This window comes from Orcinus orca, chromosome 8 (assembly GCF_937001465.1).
Source record: "Orcinus orca chromosome 8, mOrcOrc1.1, whole genome shotgun sequence".
NCBI lineage: Eukaryota > Metazoa > Chordata > Mammalia > Artiodactyla > Delphinidae > Orcinus > Orcinus orca.
In genome coordinates this window covers 71,409,810-71,429,821 of record NC_064566.1, presented here as the reverse complement: position 1 = coordinate 71,429,821, position 20,012 = coordinate 71,409,810, and the positions used below count along the sequence as shown (strand labels likewise).

General features: G+C 37.4%; 1 protein-coding gene across 8 annotated transcripts in view; it reads left to right on the top strand.

Moving 5' to 3' along the window:
* MTMR2 (myotubularin related protein 2) overlaps window positions 1-20,012 on the top strand; it is a 111,115-nt gene that overhangs the window by 38,781 nt on the left and 52,322 nt on the right. For all 8 annotated transcript variants that reach the window (XM_049714146.1, XM_033420331.2, XM_004265454.3 and 5 more), the window contains one exon: window positions 659-764. In XM_049714146.1, coding sequence (XP_049570103.1) covers window positions 659-764 — 106 coding nt within the window. The remainder of the gene's footprint in view (window positions 1-658; window positions 765-20,012) is intronic.

Here is a 20,012-nt window from a genome sequence, read left to right as displayed (position 1 = left end):
TTTTGTTTGTTTTTGGAATTCCCTTACTTGTTTGTCAGCCTGACAATTTCCTATCGTTCAAGACTCAGTTCAGATGTCACCTCCTCTGTGATGTCTTCCCTGAACTTTCCTGGGTAGAGTTAGGTGCTTTCTTTTCTTTTCTCCAAGTTCGTAATCATAGTCCTTCTTTCTCTTTCTCTTTCTCTTTCTCTCTGCCCTCACCCCACCCCATGTGTGTGTGTATGTAGTTATAGAGTTATCACATTGCACCATTATCTACTTGTCTGTCTCTTTCACAAGCTTGTGAGCTTTATGAACATGAGGGTTTTGCCATATTTATCTCCAAATCATAGTGCCTGGTGTAATGGTTTTGCACATTAGCCTGATCATTGGATGAATAAATGGATGGTTGGATAAAAAGAAAGAATTAACCTGGAGTGTATTCATGAGTACTGGGGAAGCTTGTCCAGAGGGAATGTGGATGGTAATAATACTTAGCCCTGTTCTTACCAATAGAGCTTGCAATTTATCAGTATTTGGAGATAAGATTGAATAGGCAAAGTAGGACTGGTTGGCAGTGGAAGTTTTAAGAAATAATAGAGTTACAGTTAATAAAATTTCTGAAATTGGTTTTTAACACGCCCATTTTTCAAACACACTGTGCTTTTGTATCTTGTAGTGCTTCCACTTCTCATTCAGAGAATTCAGTGCATACAAAATCAGCTTCTGTTGTATCATCGGATTCCATATCAACTTCTGCAGAGAACTTTTCTCCTGATTTGAGGGTACGTATACTGTTTCTAAGTTCTAGTGAAGTATTTTCTGTTAGCTGTTTGTGGCCACACTATCAATATAACCTTTAACTAATTAAGAAGGAGACACTGATGGAAGTCTCAAAGACCTGAGTCTTTATGTAATATCCCAGAACAGGCCATTCTTCTTTATTTGTAAAAGAAAAATGTATAATTCATCTCTGGGTTTGATATCTTTAAGATAATTAATGAATTTTTTTGTGATATAAAAGATTTTCATGAATACTCCCATAATGCTTTACTCTCAATAATAGTTAATATTTTTTGAGTACTTACCATGTGCCAAGTATTGTTCTAAGTGCTCTAATGAAATATCTCTTGTAATACTTTTAGCAATTCTGTGAGGTAGAAATTATTATTACTACCATTCTACAGATGACAGTAACTCAGAGAGAGATTAAATAACATGTCCAGGGTCTCATAGCCAATAAATTTAATTGTCAGTATTACAGCTCATGTAGTCCAGTTCTGGAGCTAAGTCACTTAAATATTTGGTATAGTTGCTACATACCTCATTATAGTATGTAGGTATTCCTCTATTTATTAAAGGTCTTGTTGCTGTGAAATTAACCGTATCAGTGATATCCTGTAGCACTTTGTACATTTTTGGATTCATCTGCTTTTCTACTGCTGCTTGTCTATGAATGTTGGGGAAAATGAATTTCATATGTAGTGATAACCTTTAAACCTTACCTCAAAATCTTTTTATTCTGATCAAGTGACTGCCTTCTCAGTGGTTATACTTTCACAATTTTAACTAAAACGTTGTTTTCATTAATGAAGTCATTTGCTGTTGAGAATATATTGAGAATATATCTTTGTCATGTATTTCATTTTCAAAACCAGAATCTAACAAATGTAAGAAGACAGGTTAGAAGCTTGTGTAAAGGTTTCTGCATATTTGCCATTATTTCTTGTGAAATGTCATAAAATACTAAATAGCAGGGTATAGCAGGACTTTAAACATTGCTACAAATGATAAACATTTATCTTTATAATCTGAATATATGTTGTGCTGGTTAAAAAGGCCTCATTATATCATTAGCTGTTATCTTGAAGCACAGCATACATTTAGGGCAGGGTTTATCATTAATAATAGTGGATATAAGTCCACTGTTGCTTTTCATTAATTTATTACTATTTAAAAATACATATTTGGTACATGTATCTAACCTTGGTTTAGTCATTATATTAATAAAAATACATTAAAGGCCTGTAGGCCTCTTGATAATTTTGAAATTTTTTGGCCTACTTCTGGTCAGATTTTATTAGTTAAAAAATCATCGTTTTTAACTTCTTGTGACTGATAAAGAACTCATATTAGGAATGGGAGAAATATCGCTTTTATTTTTAGCCTGTGCTTCTATTATTAATATTATATTTTACCTGCTGTTTCTTGCCTAAAATATGTTAAACCATGTGTGTATTCTTGTGAGTGTTAGCTTAGTTTTAAACTACTTAACTAGGCACGGGTGTGAATTGTCAGCTTCTCTGTGTGCAGACCCCCTTTATTTCCTCAGGATGTCACGTATACCATAATAAGAGTGACTGGCTTACATTGGGACAAAATAAGGGTCATAATGTTAATCTGCAGGTTAAATATTATAATTTATTTCTTATTTTTATTAGATAATTTTTTTTTTTTTTTTGCATTACACGGGCCTCTCACTGTTGTGGCCTCTCCCGTTGCGGAGCACAGGCTCTGGACGTGCAGGCTCAGCGGCCATGGCTCACGGGCCCAGCTGCTCCGCGGCATGTGGGATCTTCCTGGACCGGGGCACGAACCCATGTCCCCTGCATTGGCAGGCGGACTCTCAACCATTGCGCCACCAGGGAAGCCCTAGATAAATTTTTAATTTTAGAACAGGTTTAGATTTACAGAAAAATTGCAAAGATACTACAGAGTTCCCAGATACTTGACATCCAGTTTCCCCTATTATTAATATCTTACAGTAGTATGGTACGTTTCTCAAAATTAATGAACCAATGTTGATGCATTATTATTAACTAAAATCAATGCTTTATTCACATATCCTTAGTTTTTACCTAATGTCCTTCTTTTTGTTCCATGGTCCATCCAGGATACCACACTGCATTTAGTAGTCATGTCTCCTTAGGCACGGCACCTCTTGGCTGTGACAGGTTTTGCTTTCTTTCTTTGTTTTTCATGACCCTGTTAGTTTCGAAGAGCACTGGTCAGATACTTTGTAGAATGTCTGGTGTTTTACCCATTATTAGACTGGGATTATGTCTTTTGGGGAAGAAGACCACAGAGGTGAAGAGCCATTTTCATCATATCATATCAAAGATACATACTATCAACATGATTTGTCACTGTTGATGTTACCATTAATCACTTGGTTGAGGTAGTGTTAGGTTCTTTCACTATAAAATACTCTTTTTTCCCCTTCTTATCCTTATACTATACTCTTTGAAAGGAAGTAACTATGCACAGTCCATGCTTAAGGAGCCCAGACTCTACCTTGTTAGAGTGGAACACCTTTTATTTCTTTTGCATGAGAGATTTGTCTCTTCTCCCTCATTTATTGATTTATGCAATCATTTATTTATATCAGTATAAACTCATGGATATTTATTTTATATATTACAGTCCAGTACTACTTTGTTGCTCAAATTGTTCCAGCTCCAGATTGGGATTTCTTTCAGTCAGATCTTGTGTCCCTTTGACATACTCCCATCATTATGGTGTTTTGCTGTTGTTGTTGATTGTTTTGTTCGTTGTTTGTTTATCAGCTCTTCCTTACTTTCTGTCACTGCAAGATACTCCAAGCTCATCTTGATACTTCCTGCCCCAGTCCTAGAATCATAATCCATTTCTCAGGGAGCCAGATTTCTTTTATTGGAGAATGGTATTAGAAACCAAGACCTGGGCACTACGTGCTCCCTCCCTTCCTTCCTTCCTTCCTCTCTCCCTCCGTCCTTTCCCCAAAAAAGGTAACAAAGTACTTTTATTCTCCTTCTGAAGCAAAAGATCATTTGCATACATCCTATTTGGAGATAATGAGTCTGGTGATCATATATGTAAGTTTGTCTGGAGTAGTCTTATTTTATGCTGTTGTCCCTTCAGGTTTTACATTAGACACAAAAATGTCCTGGATTATTGACTCTCTTAGCACTAGGATACTAAGGGAATCTGTTAAATTTATACATCAGGTCCATGACTTCAGGAATTGTCCCCATTAGTGCCTTGTCAATTCAGCATCTTTCACAACTTCGTGGGGCCCTCAGATAATTTTTTTTTTTTTTTTGCGGTACGCGGGCCTCTCACTGTTGTGGCCTCTCCCGTTGTGGAGCACAGGCCCCGGATGTGCAGGCTCAGCGGCCGTGGCTCACGGGCGCAGCCGCTCCGCTGCACGTGGGATCCTCCCGGACCGGGGCATGAACCCGTGTCCTCTGCATCGGCAGGTGGACTCTCAACTACTGCGCCACCAGGGAAGCCCAACTCAGATAATTTTTAATAGACAAATGAAGAGACAATTGTTAAATGTTAAATTAAGGAGAAGATGGTTTTGGGCAGCCAAATGTTAACCGTACTTTCCACAGTAGAGTGCCTGAAAGGACAGAGAAAAAAGAAAAAAACTAATATGCTTAGGCTGACTGTTTTCCTGTTTCCTCATTTTAAAAGATATCCTTGATTATTAGATATAATCTTTACCTTAATCACAGTCTTTTTTTCAGTTGTGGAAGGGAAATGAAGGAGTAACATTTAATATCATTTTAAAAATGCAGCCTGATTTCAAATGTATGTGTAGGGTGGAGGAAAAACATACTTCTAATAATTGAAAAAAGTGTAGTGTGCTACCTGGATAAATATTTATACACGCCTTATCTCATTTAACTTTCACAACAATCCTGTGAGACAGATATCACTACCCCGTTTGACAAAGAGCAACCTGATATTCAGAAGAGCTGAATTAAATCATGTGCTTAAAGGCACACAGCTGGGTGTTGCCCTTGTATTGATATTTGGTCTCAGATTGGTCATATTCCTGTACAGCACATTATCCAGAGAGACTATTCTCCCATGATTTTGTTGCTAAGTTTTTTCAAATGTGAAGTGCAATTTTCTTAATTAAAAAGAATAACTTTAACACATTTTTGAGGTAGAAATAGCAGTTTTCAATATCCCTTAATAAGTGAGAATTGCTTTTCTAATTAATCATAAAAGATGGTTTTTCTAATAATATCTGATCTCTCCCCCTTCTCAATTTTGTTAGTTGATGATATTTTGCTTTTATTATATATACCTTTAGTGGCTATAAAATGGTAGTGTTCTAGTAAATTATAGGTGCAACTAACTGCAGACAGCTATGTTGTTCTTTGACCATGGTTTGGCTCTATTTATGAGATGAGGGGCTTGGTATGGTAGTTTGAACATCATCATTCACAGACGATTTGAAGTTGGTTAACCTCTAGGCTTTGAGTTCTCCACATAGCCTCATGTTTATCTCTGCCCTGAGCCTCAACATTTTAGAAGCTCTGTTAGTAACAACTTTTTTTTTTTTTTTGCGGTACGCGGGCCTCTCACTGTTGTGGCCTCTCCCGTTGTGGAGCACAGGCTCCGGACACGCAGGCTCAGCGGCCATGGCTCACGGGTCCAGCCACTCCGCGGCATTGTCGGATTTTCTCGGACCGGGGCACGAACCCGTGTCCCCCGCATCGGCAGTGCGGACTCGCAGCCACTGCGCCACCAGGGAAGCCCCAGTAACAACTTTTAAATAGAAGTGTAAAGAACATAATGCATTGAAAAGCTAATCCTGCTTCATTAAAAATATTAAATTGAATTGTATAGGTTTTCTGCTGCAGGCACCATGAAGTGACACTTTCCTGAAAGGTTAGTGTTGTAGTGGAGTAACAGCTGTGAAAGCTTCTGTTATGAATTTCTTAGTCAAGCAAGATTCTTTGCTCCTACATCAGTAAAGCAGAATGGAAAATCAGTGGGGGTAGTGGAGTATTCTAGATATCTTGAACTTATATTTACTCAGGTGGAATTCTATTTGTGGTACTTTTTCACCCTGTGAGCCTTGTTTGTTGTGGAAAAAGTCATATACAGATTTAATCCAGTAGATGTATTTCTAAAAAGTTGAGCACAAACTTAGGCTTGATAAATTGAATCCTCAGTAACATTAGGGTTTTCTCTTTGCTTCATTTGTTCTTCACTTGGTAGTGCAGCCTATTTAATTTCATTTAAAAAACTTAAAATCCTTTCATATAGAATTTTTAATAAATTATTTTAAAATAAATTTGCAATTTTTAAAATCAGACTTTCTTTAATAAGAACATATTTTTAAAGTTTGACAGTAGAATTAAGAACCTAGGGAATTTGTGTTTGGTTGATTTATTTGCTCACTGAAGACTAAAATCCCATGAAATACAGGATTTTAAAATTCAAATGCACAACTCTATTTATTTATAAATAGTATAAATTTTAATTAGTATTTATACTATTTAATAGTATAAATAGTAATTAGTATACCATTGGGCTTTAAGCGAAGTATGTTCCTTAAATGGTGGTGATTAAAAGATAAGGTAAAAGTCAGGCTACGCAGTACCCCCTTTCCTTTGTTGATGCCTGTGATATGGCACTTACACGGATGTTTGTCTACAATTCAAAATCAAATATTAAAATGAAATTGTATTTTTTTTTTTTTTGTGGTATGTGGGCTTCTCACTGTTGTGGCCTCTCCTGTTGTGGAGCACAGGCTCCGGACGCGCAGGCTCAGCGGCCATGGCTCACGGGCCCAGCCGCTCCGCAGCATGTGGGATCTTCCCGGACCGGGGCACGAACCCATGTCCCCTGCATCGGCAGGCAGACTCTCAACCACTGCGCCACCAGGGAAGCCCCTATTCTTTGTTTTTTATCTCTATTTTAGAAGGCCTATTTGATCTCAGAATATATATATATATATATATTTATATTTATATTTATATTTATATAGTTTATGTATACATAAATATATATGAGATAAAAGTTAATAATATTTTGGGTTTTGTTCTTAACCATCTGCCCTTGAAATATTTAATGGGCTTAAATCAAGCAAGTGTGATTGTCCTTTCAAAATTTGTGTTATATTGTTCATATTTCTTTATGAACCAAAGGTCAGAGATAATTGGATTATTTCTTATCTAGAGTGTGTACATGAATGTAATATTGACATATTCTGTAAGTATGCAAATCTAGTTGGAATGAGTTTAAGGCTCATAGAGCAGATGTTAGGTAAACAGAGAACAGTGTCTATTATACATAGTTATTTAAATAGCCAGAGCAAAACTGATTGAAGTTAGCACTTATTATGATTAATACCACCACCCCTCATACCAACATCAACTCTTGAGAGCCTAGGAATTGAAAAGAACATCTTAGCAAAATAAAGGATATCCACCAAAACTCCACAGTAAGCCTCATACTTAATGGGAAGATGTTAGAAGCATTTCCTTTAAACTTAGAAACCTGATGATGATTTCTATCACCACTTTTATTCAACATTATGCTAGGAGTCCTAGCCAGTAAAATAGGAAAAGAATAAATAATGTAAGAAATGAAAGGAAGAAACAAAACTTTTATTATTTATGAATGATTGTGTATACAGAAGACTTCAGAAAAATCTATATGTACAGTGGAAAAGGAGGTAGCAAATCCATGATTATTATATGTTAGGTACTATGACAAAGGTATACCTTGGGAGCAGAAAGGGCAGAACATTCTAAAGCAGTTTACATTATAAGTAAATAAAGTACTACTACATTTAAACATACTTAAAGAAAAAACTTGGAGGGCATTTACAAAAACAAGAATTTAAAGAAAAATAAACGTTCTGGAAAGAAACAGAGAATATACTATAAGATATATACAGATAAGATATATCTGTTGTCCTGTCTTGTATCCTTAGAACTCCATATTTGGAATGTGGAAGGTACCCAGGAAAAGTGTTTTGACTAATCAGTTGAAGAGAATGAGAAATACAAAGTTACTTTCTCTTTTAACAGAATGTCATATCTTTTGAAAAATGCTCATTTCCCCTTTACTTTCCATTGTTAACAGTCCCCTAGTTCTTATATCTGATAGGCTTGTCTTTGTCTGATGCAGCTAATGCACTACCATAAGGCTAATCTTCCTCTGACATCACTTCCATATGTGATACCCTGTTTAAAAATTCTTCAAAGGGATCCCCCTTTCTTACAGTAGTGAGTTCAGACTTCTAAGCCTTGTGTTCAGGGTTCTGTGTGTTTGATCCCATCACAACTATCACACTGTATCTCTAACTGTCCCCAAGTGTAATCCCACCCCGATAGATAGGGATTCTTCTTTTAGTCCCTTACACAATATGTGCTCATTCACACTTCCATTCATGATCACTCACTCACACATCTGGAATGTACTTCTCTTCTTCAGTGAAACAAATCATGGTCAGCCCATTTATCATAGACTCAGTCCCATCTCTGACCCTTCTAGCTCATTATGATCTTTTTTTTTCTGATGGGAGATATTTAGATAAAAATCAGAGAGGGAACAATGTTGAAAAAGCTTTGAAGAAATTATGTGAGGAAAATTTGGAAGAGAGACAGTCACTAATTCAATTCCTTCATCACACTTGGAAATGTTCACAGTTGTCTCATTTCCATGCTTAATAGAGAAATGACTTCAGACCACACCCTCATGATTTCCATTTTACTGAAACTTTTCTCTCAAAAATTACCTGACTCATATTTGTAAAATTTTGTATCTTTTATAATAACCTTGAGAGTTTTTTTAATTATAAAAGTAATACAGTGTACTAATTTGTGGGAAATAGAAATAGGATTAAGGAAAAAATAAAAATCACCAGTGCCTCTACTACTGTCACCATTACTCTTAGTATTTGGTACACAAAAGAATCTTCCTTAAAAGTTTTACGTAGAACTTTTACAGTTACAAGATTGGGTATCAGAGTAAAAGCTCTTCAACTCTACTCACCACAAGTTCATGATGTCAGCAGTTGGCTAAGCTATAGTAAGTAGGGTCTTAGATGCTATACTGTTGAGTAGTCTATAGCATGTTTATTGGGTTTGTAATTATTTTGATGTGATTTGCAGATTATATTGCAGGTATTATTAACCCCTTTAAGGCTTAAAAGAATAAAAGCTCTGAATTAACTCTGTTAAGAGTTTTAGTAAAAAGAGCCAAATAATTATAATAGAAACATATATAGAGATTATTAAAAAATTAGAATGCATGGAAAAATTGATAAACATAAAAGTATATTTAATATAGTCGTGATGCAATAGGAATAATAGTGACTATATTCAGTTGATAGTAAGGAGATAAAGAAAGTGTTTGTGCCTAAAGTATATTTAATTAGGTAGAACACTTATTAACATGATCCTGATACTGGAGTAGAGAATGTTTCACACTTCAAAGCTAAGCATAGTAAAAGTGCTGCTGATATAACTTCCTTTACAAGACAGAGAGGGTTCCACATAATTATCTTTATATATGCAGAAAAGGCATTTAATAAAGAGTATTTGACCAAATTTAACCTGTTTCAGGTTTTTAGAACTTTTAATTAGAAGGGAATAGGTACAAACTTCTTAAGCATTGTGCCTAATATTAAAACATTAGAAGTAGTCCCATTAAAGAACAAGACAGGGTACCTACTATCATGCCTGTGTTATTTAGCATTCTTTATAAGTAATGTCTGATGCAGTTAGATTAGAGAAATATAGTCTGCCCCCTGAATCCACAGGTTCCTTATCAGCAGATTCAACTAACTGCAGATTGAAAATATTTGGGGAAATAAATTCCAGAATTTTCAAAAAACAGAACTTGAATTTGCCATTCACCAGCAACTATTTACATAGCACTTAATTTTACTAGAATTTTTTTCAGTAATGTAGAATTGATTTAAAGTATGTGGGAGAATTTGCGTAAGTTATATGCAAATATTACGCCATCTTATAAAAGGGCCTTGAGGATCCTCAGATTTTGGTATCCAGTGGGGGTCCTGGAACCAATCCCTTGTGGATACCAAGGGACAACTGTACATTGGAGGCATATTACTGAAAAGGAGCATTCATTTTACCTGGAAGGTAAGAAAATCAAATGAAAATTATTAGAAACAAAAGACTAATCAGGTGACTGCTTACAAAAAGAAGCTTGGAAGTCATCTGTCCTAACAAACAAGTAAAAAGCCAAAAAGTTGAAATTTAACTCTTCTTAGATCCATCAGAGAATTGAGATCACAGGACAAATGGCTGTCTCCCAAATTAGAGAGACAGGCAGAACAGAAACCCGTCAGCAGAAACTGTCTCTGGAACCAGTAAGGGGCAGGACAACTTAAACTGTAATTGACAAATTGCTGGCGGATCAGCCTGGACAAGACTGAGAGTTAAATACTCAAGGGGGTCCCAGTCTTAGGGGGGCCTTCATAGTTTTGTGAGTTTTACCTATAGGAGCCCTACCAGGTTCTCACAGTGAAGACTGAGAAAAATCTCTCTTGCTTCTGGCAGAGGGAGGGGAAAAGCAGCTATTTTGAAAATGTCCAGAACATTCTGTTCTTCTTAACAAGGCCTGCCCTCAAAAGAAACTATTTTACTAGCCCAGCCTATGGGCTTTGTGAGAGCCTAACTGACCTGGGGGAAGGGAAATACCCAATTCCAGCCTCCTCTAACCTTCCCCATGGGAGAAGAGAAATACAGACTTCAGCACCCTCTAGCCAACCTGTCCTATCTGGGGGTGGGAGGGGTGGAGGGACAAAGAAGCACTTGTGAACATCACACTGCAGGGGCACAAGCTCACTAAAAGACAGAGGACTATGGGATTCAGTCATAGGACTATAGAACATTTCCCCTCCCACCTCCTCACCTCACTATGACATCATTAGGGACCTGTTTATCTCAGTTCTTTTTACGTGGTGCATCATGTCCAACTTTCAGCAAAACATTACAAGGCATACTAAAAGCCAAAATTGATATGTAAGGATCAACAGCTTTCTATTATAAAAATACTTATAAATATCAGGAAGGGAAAGGTCCTATTTATAATAACAATTAAAAATATAAAATATCCAGGAATAAACTTAAGATATAGGAAGAAACTATATGAAGAAACTTTAAAACTCTGCTGAGTAATATAAAAGAATACTTAAATAAATGGAAAGTCATACCTTGTTTTTTTGATAGAAAGGCTCAATATTGTTCAGATTTTAATTCTTGCTTATTTTGTAAATAATATGGTTAAGACTTGACAAGCTGATTCTCAAATTTGTAATGACAAAAGTCTGGAAACAATAGAAATGTTTTTTGCTTGGGGGATGGTTAAATAAATTATGTGTTTACAATTGTATACTATGTAGTATTTGGAAAGAAAAAATGGATTTTCATATGTGGATATGAAAATATGTTCAAGATAGATTAAAAAATTCAGGACAGAAGAGTGTGTTTAAGTTTCCATTTGCTGGGAATTGTTGGGGGAGGTCTGGAAGAAGCCGCGGATACATAAAGAGGGGTATTAATTAGAGGCAGGTAGAATGAAAACAGGGAGATATGTTTGGAGGCTGTTTGTACAATTCCAAGTAAAAATTGATAAAGGGCATGCACTAGGGTAATGACAATGCAGAGTAAAGGACAGGTTTGAAAAAATATTTATGTGGATGTAATGTGTTTAAGCTGCCTGAGTATTGCAGATTGGGGGAGAGAGGAGTCAAAGATGATGACTCCAGGTTTCAAACCTGGTGACAATTTATGGGTTCACTTCTTTTCTATCGGACTGCCCCTCCTTTGTGTACTTGCTGTTCCTCTCTCCTCAGCTAAACAAGGTGACCGTAATATGTCCTTCATCACTTGCTCACCCCCAAACTCCCTACTCCTGTCTTCCTTATGCTCTTTCTTTCTCATAACTTCAGCTATCGTCACTTTATGGATGACTCCCATATCTTTACCTCTGGTTGTGATCTCTTTCTCAGCCTCTGATCCATCATATCACTTGCTTGCTATACAGTTACAGTAGGATGCTATTATGTCATGGTCATAGTCTTAGTTCAGTCATACATGTGTTCAAGTTCATCTGCTGTTGTGAGGTATATGTCACCTTGGAAAAGTTGCTTAACTTCTCTAAGGGTCAATTACCCCATTTAGAAATGGGAATAAAACCACTACTTCTCTTTCAAGGTATTATAAGCAGTAAATGAGTAATGATCTTCTAAAAGCAGTGCATTAACCAGGTCAGGTCATGATGATGTCTTCTGTGTATGAGGTAAAATGAAAGTAATGAGATAATATTTTATCTACCTACCTATCTACTTCTGTTTGTTTTTGGCAGAAATTGATATAAGCCATCCTTTACTGGGAAGAAGTGTTCTTTATCACAGGATTATATCATTCTAACTTATTGGTTTTAAAAGTCTCCTTTCTTTTATGAAATGATATTGGTCATAGATGGTAGTTTTTTTTTTAATTTTTTAAAATTTATTTATTTTTGGCTGCGTTGGGTCTTCGTTGCTGCGCGCGGGCTTTCTCTAGTTGCGGCGCGTGGGCTTCTTATTGTGGTGGCTTCTCTTGTTGCGGAGCATGGGCTCTAGGTGCACTGGCTTCAGTAGTTGTGGCACGTGGGCTCAGTAGTTGTGGCTTGTGGGCTCTAGAGCAGAGCGCAGGCTCAGTAGTTGTGGCACGTGGGCTTAGTTGCTCTGCGGTATGTGGGATCTTCCTGGCCCAGGGCTTGAACCCGTGTCCCCTGAATTGGCAGGCAGATTCTTAACCACTGCGCCACCAGGGAAGTCCCAATGGTAGTTGTTTTTGTGGTTATTTTAATGTCCTAAGTTATTTTTTTTTAAATAGTTGCAGCCCTATGTTTTTTTTTTTTTTCTTCGGTATACGGGCCTCTCACTGTTGTGGCCTCTCCCGTTGCAGAGCACACGCTCCAGATGCGCAGGCTCAGCGGCCATGGCTCATGGGCCCAGCCGCTCCGCGGCATGTGGGATCTTCCTGGACCGGGGCACGAACCCGTTTCTCCTGCATCAGCAGGAGTCTCAACCACTGTGCCACCAGGGAAGCCCTGCAGCCCTATGTTATTCCCCTCCTCAGCCTCCACAGTTTCTCCTATTTACATCCTATTTACATATTAGTGTGGTGCATTTGTTATAATTGATGAACCAATATTGACACATAATAATATTAATTAAAATCTGTAGTTTACATTAGGGTTCAGTCTTTGTGTGGTACATTCGATGGGTTTTGACAAATGTATGACATGTTTCCACCATTACTGTATCATACAAAGTAGTTTAACTACCCTAAAAGCACTCTTTAGTCCACCTATTTGTCTCCCTCCCTTCTCCCTGAACCCCTGACTACCACTGATCTTTTTACTGTCTCCATAGTTTTGCTTTTCCAGAATGTCATATAGTTGGAATCATCTAATACATAGGCAGATTGGCTTCTTTTACTTAGCAGTATGCCTTTGAGATTCCTCCATATCTTTTTGTGGCTTGATAGCTCATTTCTTCTTATCACTAAATAATATTCCTTTGTATTGATGTACCACAGTTTGTTTATCCATTCACTCACTGAAGGACTTTTCTGTTGCTTCCAAGTTTTGGCAGTTATGAACACCTTGCATTTTAAGATTAAAACTTGAAAATTTTTCTTGATATTAGGTGTGTTATTCCTAGGGCTGCTGTAACAGAATATACAAACTGAGTGGCTTAAAACAACAAAAATTTATTCTCTCACAGTTCTGGAGTATGTAATAAGAAATATATATATATATACATATACATATATATATATATAGATCTTCATCCTTAAGTCTTGGTCAGAGCTCCTAAAACTTTTGTCATTTTCTAAGTGATAAGAGCCATAGGAGCATCTTTTGTTATAATATTTAGTTTTTGTCTCTGTTTCCAGAGTGATAAAAGTAAAAGCATCTTTTGTTATTCATAACACACCCCTTTGGATCACACCTGAGTTTATATTAATGAATGACTTTTGGAAAGCCCCTAAGGATGGGGCCTGGTTGTCAGGAGAATCCACCTTTGATTAGGTTTGGAACTTTCAGCCCCCTCCCGTCTCTGGGGAGGGGAGAGGGGCTGGAGGTTTAGTTAATCACTAATGGCCAGTAATTCAATCAATCATGTCTAAGTAATGAAGCTTCCATAAAAATACCCTTATCCATAAAAATACCCTTACTGACGGGGTTTAAAGAGCTTCCAGACTGGTGAACACTTTGAGGTTCTGGGAGAGTAATATGCCCAGACAGGGCATGGAAATTCCACACAGCCTCATACCCCATTCCTTGCCATATGTAGGTCTTCCATCTGGTTGTTTCTGAGTTTTGTCCTTCATAGTAAACTGGCGAATGTAGATAAGGTGTTTCCCTGAGTTTTGTGAACCATTTTAGCAAATTATTGAACCCAAGGAGGGGTTGTGGGAACCCTTGATTTGTGAACGATTGGTCAGAAGTACAGTTGGCAACCTGGGACTTGAGATTAGTGCTTGAAGTAGGGGGCAGTCTTGTGGGACTAAGCCCTTACAATGTGAAGTCTGCACTAACCATGGGTGATAGCGTAGTAACTGAATTATAGGGCACCCAGTTGGTATCCGCTGAGAATTGGAGAATTACTTGGTGTGGAAAAAAACACACATCTGATGTCAGAAGTGTTGAGAGTAGAGGATTGAAAAACAGTGATTTTTGTTTCTTTCTCACAATCTAAAATCAAGGTGTTGAGAGGGTTGGTTACTTCTGAGGGTTCAGAGGAAGAATCTGTTTGATACCTCTTTTCTTGCTGCTGGGGAGGACCAACGATCCTTGGTGTTCCATCCATTGGAACATCCATCACTCCAATCTCTGCCTCCATCTTCATATGGCATTATCCTGGTATCTCTGTGTCTTCTAGGGATGTCTTCTTATATGGACAACAGTCATATTGGATTAGGGGTCCACCCTATCCAGTATATCCTCATTTAACTAATTACATCTGCATTGACTCTGTTTCCAAATAAGGTCATGTTCCAAGGTGCTGTCAGTTAGTACCTCAACCTGTGTTTATTGAGGGGCACAGTTCAACCCATAGCATGAAGCGATGCTTTCCAGACTGTTCCTCTGTAGATACTCGCCCTTTTTTTGTTGTTGTTCAATCATTGATGGTGATGTAATATTATCCATATCTTACTAATTGTGGTTTCAGCTGAAAACCAGTGTCCTTGGCAGTGTTATAAAAAGAACGGGCTTCCTTGTGCTTGAATTTGGATGTACTTTCAAATATGTAACCAGTAAGATCCATCCCAGACGCCAGTCTGTGCCTCTTCAGAGTTTGGTTTGTATGATTCATTTGCATACTTTGTGGTTTGTCAGTGAAGTATAAAAATAGAATAAAGTGAAATTGATGTAAAATAATTTTATTTAATAGAATTATCCAATGAAGAGTAAGTTCATTTTTTTCTTCACAGTTCTAGTACATAAAGAAGCTGTGAGAGATAGTGTATAACTTCTACAGACTCATTTTTCCCTTTCAGGTGATTATAATTTAGTGTTTTGCAGATTTCAGAAAAATTCTTTCCTATCTTTCTGTCATCTGACATTCCATGTGAAAACTGACCCATAAACTTGCCAACTTCCAGATCATCATTATAGACAAGGTTTCTGAATTTCCTTTATAGTAATTTCCTGATCAGAGAGAAGGAGAGAAAGGGAGGTAGGTTAGAGTTGCATGGAAAGTTACTGAGCATTTCGAAAATAGTTTGATAAAGAGGGCATGGAAGAAAATGGGGGAAAAAAAAACATGGTTGGGAGAGAGCAAAACTGAATTATGTTTTAGGAATAAAAAATTATACATTTCAATCTGTGTGTTTTTTTCCACCAGTAAGATTTTAATGTGATCAGTACACTTTTCTTGATAGTTAAGAAAAGGATTAAATATTGTATTAGGTGCTAGTAAAGAGCAGATTTTATATAATCTTATCTATTGATATAGCCAGAGCTCTTGAGGCAGGCCAGCATCTAATGCATCTGATAGTAACAGAATGGATAGCCACTTAGTAACGTGACTTTGGTCCAGTATGAGAAAGTGTTTTATGTATTCCAGGGGGTTTCTTCTGGGGGGAATTTCTCTCTTCCTCTCATATCTGAGGGTTATATAACTTTTTCTCTGCTGAAGACAGTTCCATGTGAATGCTGACAAACTTAATGAATCTGTCTGGCTTTGCTGTCTTAGTTTCTCTACTCTCATTTTAGGAAGGTAGGACCCTGGTGTTTCTGAGTTGACCTCTTGTTTTGACCTTAACTCCTTTCTTTGTTTAATCTGCATTTCTTTTTTCGTTACTGACATATCTGAAATGCAATTCTCTTCAAGTAAAAAGCAGCCTGTATTACTCAATAATTGCTTGTATTTTTTTTTTTTATAAACCTAGGGTCAAATTTGATCACTTCTTCCAACAAGCTATTTCATATGCATCTTTATTTCTCCTACCACAGACTAATCCAGGATTTTGATATTTCTGTCCTAGATTATTATCCTTTCATCTTTATCATATACAGTTTTGTGCACCTTTATGACCATGCCGTTTACCTCTATCAGAAACCTGCAGTGGTTTTCCTTAACATGACTGGTCAAGTTTAAAATCCTTACTCTCCCCACTCCCCCCATATTTTATTATAAACATTTCCAAACACACTATTGAGTTGTATCAATTCTCTGTATATTCAATATTAACCCCTTATCAGATATATGATTTGCAAATATTTTCTCCCATTTGGTAGGTTGTCTTTTTTTGTTGTTGATGGTTTCCTTTGTTGTGCAGAAGCTTTTTAGTTTGATATAGTCCCACTTGTTTATTTTTGCTTTTTTTGCCTTTGCTTTTGGTGTCAAATCCAAAAAATCATTGCCAAGACTGATGTCAAGGAGCTTATCCTTTATATTTTCTTCTAGGAATTTTATGCTTTCAGGTCTTACATTCAAGTCTTTAATTCCTTTTGAGTTGATTCTTGTGTATGGTGTAAGATAGGAGTCTATTTTCACTCTTTTGCATTTGGCTGTCCTGTTTTCCCAGCACTATTTGTTAAAGAGACTGTCCTTTCCCCATTACATATTCTTGGCAATTTTGTTGTAACTTAATTGACCATAGATGAGTGGGTTTATTTCTGTGCTCTCTATTCTGTTCCATTGATCTATGTGTATTTTTAATGCCAGTACCACACTGTTTGACTACTATAGCTTTGTAATATAGTTTGAAATCAGGAAGCATGCCTCCAGCTGTGTTCTTTCTCAAGATTTCTTTGGCTATTCAAGATCTTTTGTGGTTTCATACAAATTTTAGGGTTTTTTTTTGTATTTCTGTTGAAAAATGCCAGTGGAATTTTGATAGGGATTGCTTTGAACTTTCTATGTTTTTAGTGTTAAAATTTACCTCTTTTTATATTGTGTATTCATGAAGAAATTATACTGGCTCTAGTTATTTTTAATAGTCTTTTCCTTTAAACTATATAATGTTGAAAGTTATGTGGTTAACACACCATCCTGTTACAGAATTAGAATTTTCTGAACCTCACTGTATATTTACCTTTATCAGTGAATTGTATATTTTCATGTTACTATTAGTGTCTTTTCATTTCAGCTTGAAGAATTCCTTTCAGCATTTTTTGTAAGGTAGATCTAGTGGTGATAATTTTATATGGCTAATCTAGCTTTTATTCATCTGGAAATGTCTTCATTTCTGAAGGATACCTTTGTTGGATAGAGTATTCTTAGCTGGCAATTTTTTCCTTTCAGCACTTTGAATATATCATTCATTCCACTCTCTCCTGGCCTGAAAGTTTTCTGCTCAGAAATCTGCTGATAGCCTAATGGGGGGTTCCTTTGTAGTTTACAATCTTTATCTTACGGCTCTTAGGATTTTCTCTGTCTTTGATTTTTTTTTTTTTTTTTTTTTTGCGGTATGCGGCCCTCTCACTGTTGTGACCCCTCCCGTTGTGGAGCACAGGCTCCAGACGCGCAGGCTCAGCAGCCATGGCTCACGGGCCCAGCCGCTCTGTGGCATGTGGGATCTTCCCGGACCGGGGCACGAACCCGTGTCCCCTGCATCAACAGGCGGACTCTCAACCACTGCGCCACCAGGGAAGCCCTGTCTTTGATTTTTGACAGTTTGAGTATAATGTGTCTTGGAGAAAATAATTTTGAACTGAAACAATGAGGGATCTATTAGCTTTATGAACTTCAGTGTCCAACGTTCTCCCCAGGTTTGGGAAGTTTTCAGCCATTATTTTTTTTTAATAAGCTTTATTCCCCCTTTCTTTTCTCTTCTCCTTCTGGAACTCCAATGATTCTGCTATTGATTCTTTTGATAGTGTTCCATAGATCATGTAGGCCCTCTTTATTCTTTTTCATTCTTTCTTTTTTGTTCTCCTCTGACTGGGTTATTTCAAAGTTCCTATCCTCTAACTCATGGATTCTTATCTTCTGACTGTTCTGTTCTGTTGTTGATGCTTTCTTTTGCATTCTTCATTTCATTCGTTGAATTCTTCAGCTCCAGAATTCATGTTTGGTTCTTTTAATGATTTCTGTCTCTGTTTATTTCTCATTTTGATCATGTATTGTTTTCCAGATTTTGTTAAATTGTCTCTTTATTTTCTTGTAGGTCATTGAGTTTCCTCAAATGTCTATTTTGAATTCTTTACTGGATAAATCACAGATCTCTGTGTCTTTGCCTTCAGTTACTGGGGGATAATTGTGATCTTTTGGTAATGTCACAGTTCCTTTATTCTTCATGTTCCTTGTAGTTTTACATTGCTGTTTTGGCATTTGAAGTAAGTTGCTTCCTCCAATCTTTACTAGCTGAGAGATACTTTTTGTTGATCCTACTTGTGTTCTGGGGCTTTCTGTGACCTTGTATGGGTACATCAGCTCCACACTTCTTGCTCCCTCTGGTGGCAGAACTGTTAAGCTTGTATGTCTTTAAATCTTACTGTGACCCAGGCTGGCTGTTGGTTAATCTCTCTTTCATTTTCCAGAGGGTGGTGCTACAGCTCAAGATTGTGGTTTCTCTCTTTCCCATAGACCCTGGCTTGTTTTCTGTGTACACTCCCTGTCTACCTGAGCTTACTCTCACTGTTGTTGCCCTTGGAAATGTGAACAAGGAGCTGGCTGCAGAGTGGGGACGGTCTGGATGTGGCCTTTGGGGAATTGGGAGTTCTGGTGGGTCAGATTAGGGGATCTTTGGATGAAGTTTTTCCAGTGACTCATGGTGGCCTTCCTCCTGGAGTCTAGAATGCAGAGAACCACATCCATTTAATGCCCTCTGGTATTCTTACCTGCCTCTTCCCTGAACTCCTCCCTTCCCCCAGTCACGGAGCTCTTGCTTTAATAATACTCTGAGGCTGTGGGAGAGAGGTGGGTTTCTTTAGCAGTGTCCCCACAGCTGGGAAAGCTGTGTGCTCACTCACTGTTTTCCCTTTTCCCCAGAGGGATTCCAAACCTTTTTCTCCAGGCTGTGCCACCTTGGGGGGAGGGGTGATACTGGCAAAGGTCCTCTTACCCTAATGGGTACAAACTTGTTATTTTTTTGTTGTTGTTCCCACTGGAGTGCTGGAACTTCTTTAGAAACCTGAACTTCCATAAAGCCTTTCTCATCTGTGGGTATTTGCTCATGTCATTGTTTTCCAGGTACCGCAGTTAAGAGGGGTTGGAGTCAGTTCACAGGCTCCTGCTGGTTCTACAGCCTGTATCAGGTTCTGTCTGCTTTTTACACGATGCAGTGGTGGGGGAGACTCCTTCTAGGTCCCTCGGCATATGGTGCTGGATCCCATAGCTCCCATGGGGACACTTTTGTTCATGGATAGATACCAAATTTTAGATGTTAAAGGACAATGAAAATGAGGGATGCCTTATGCTACCATGGAGCTAGCATCACTTCTCTTGCTGCTTTCTTTAGAATAGTAAGATGCTTGCTATTCTGTAGCTAAGTCTAGAAGTTAGTAGGTCAAGAGTTAGAGAGATATATGGTTACCTTTATGACATGCTGTCTCAAATATTAATCCCGGTGTATTTTAGAGCAGAGGAATAAAGCACCATGTGAATAAGCCATTGTGAGAAGAGACAGTGCAAATTTATGTTGATGCTTCTCTTAAGTGAATAATAAGTATTTCTTATATTTTAACAGCATCTTGCAAATCCCTTTATGATGCAGCTATCTCATTTCATATTCACAAGCCTGTAAGGTGAATATTAATATTAC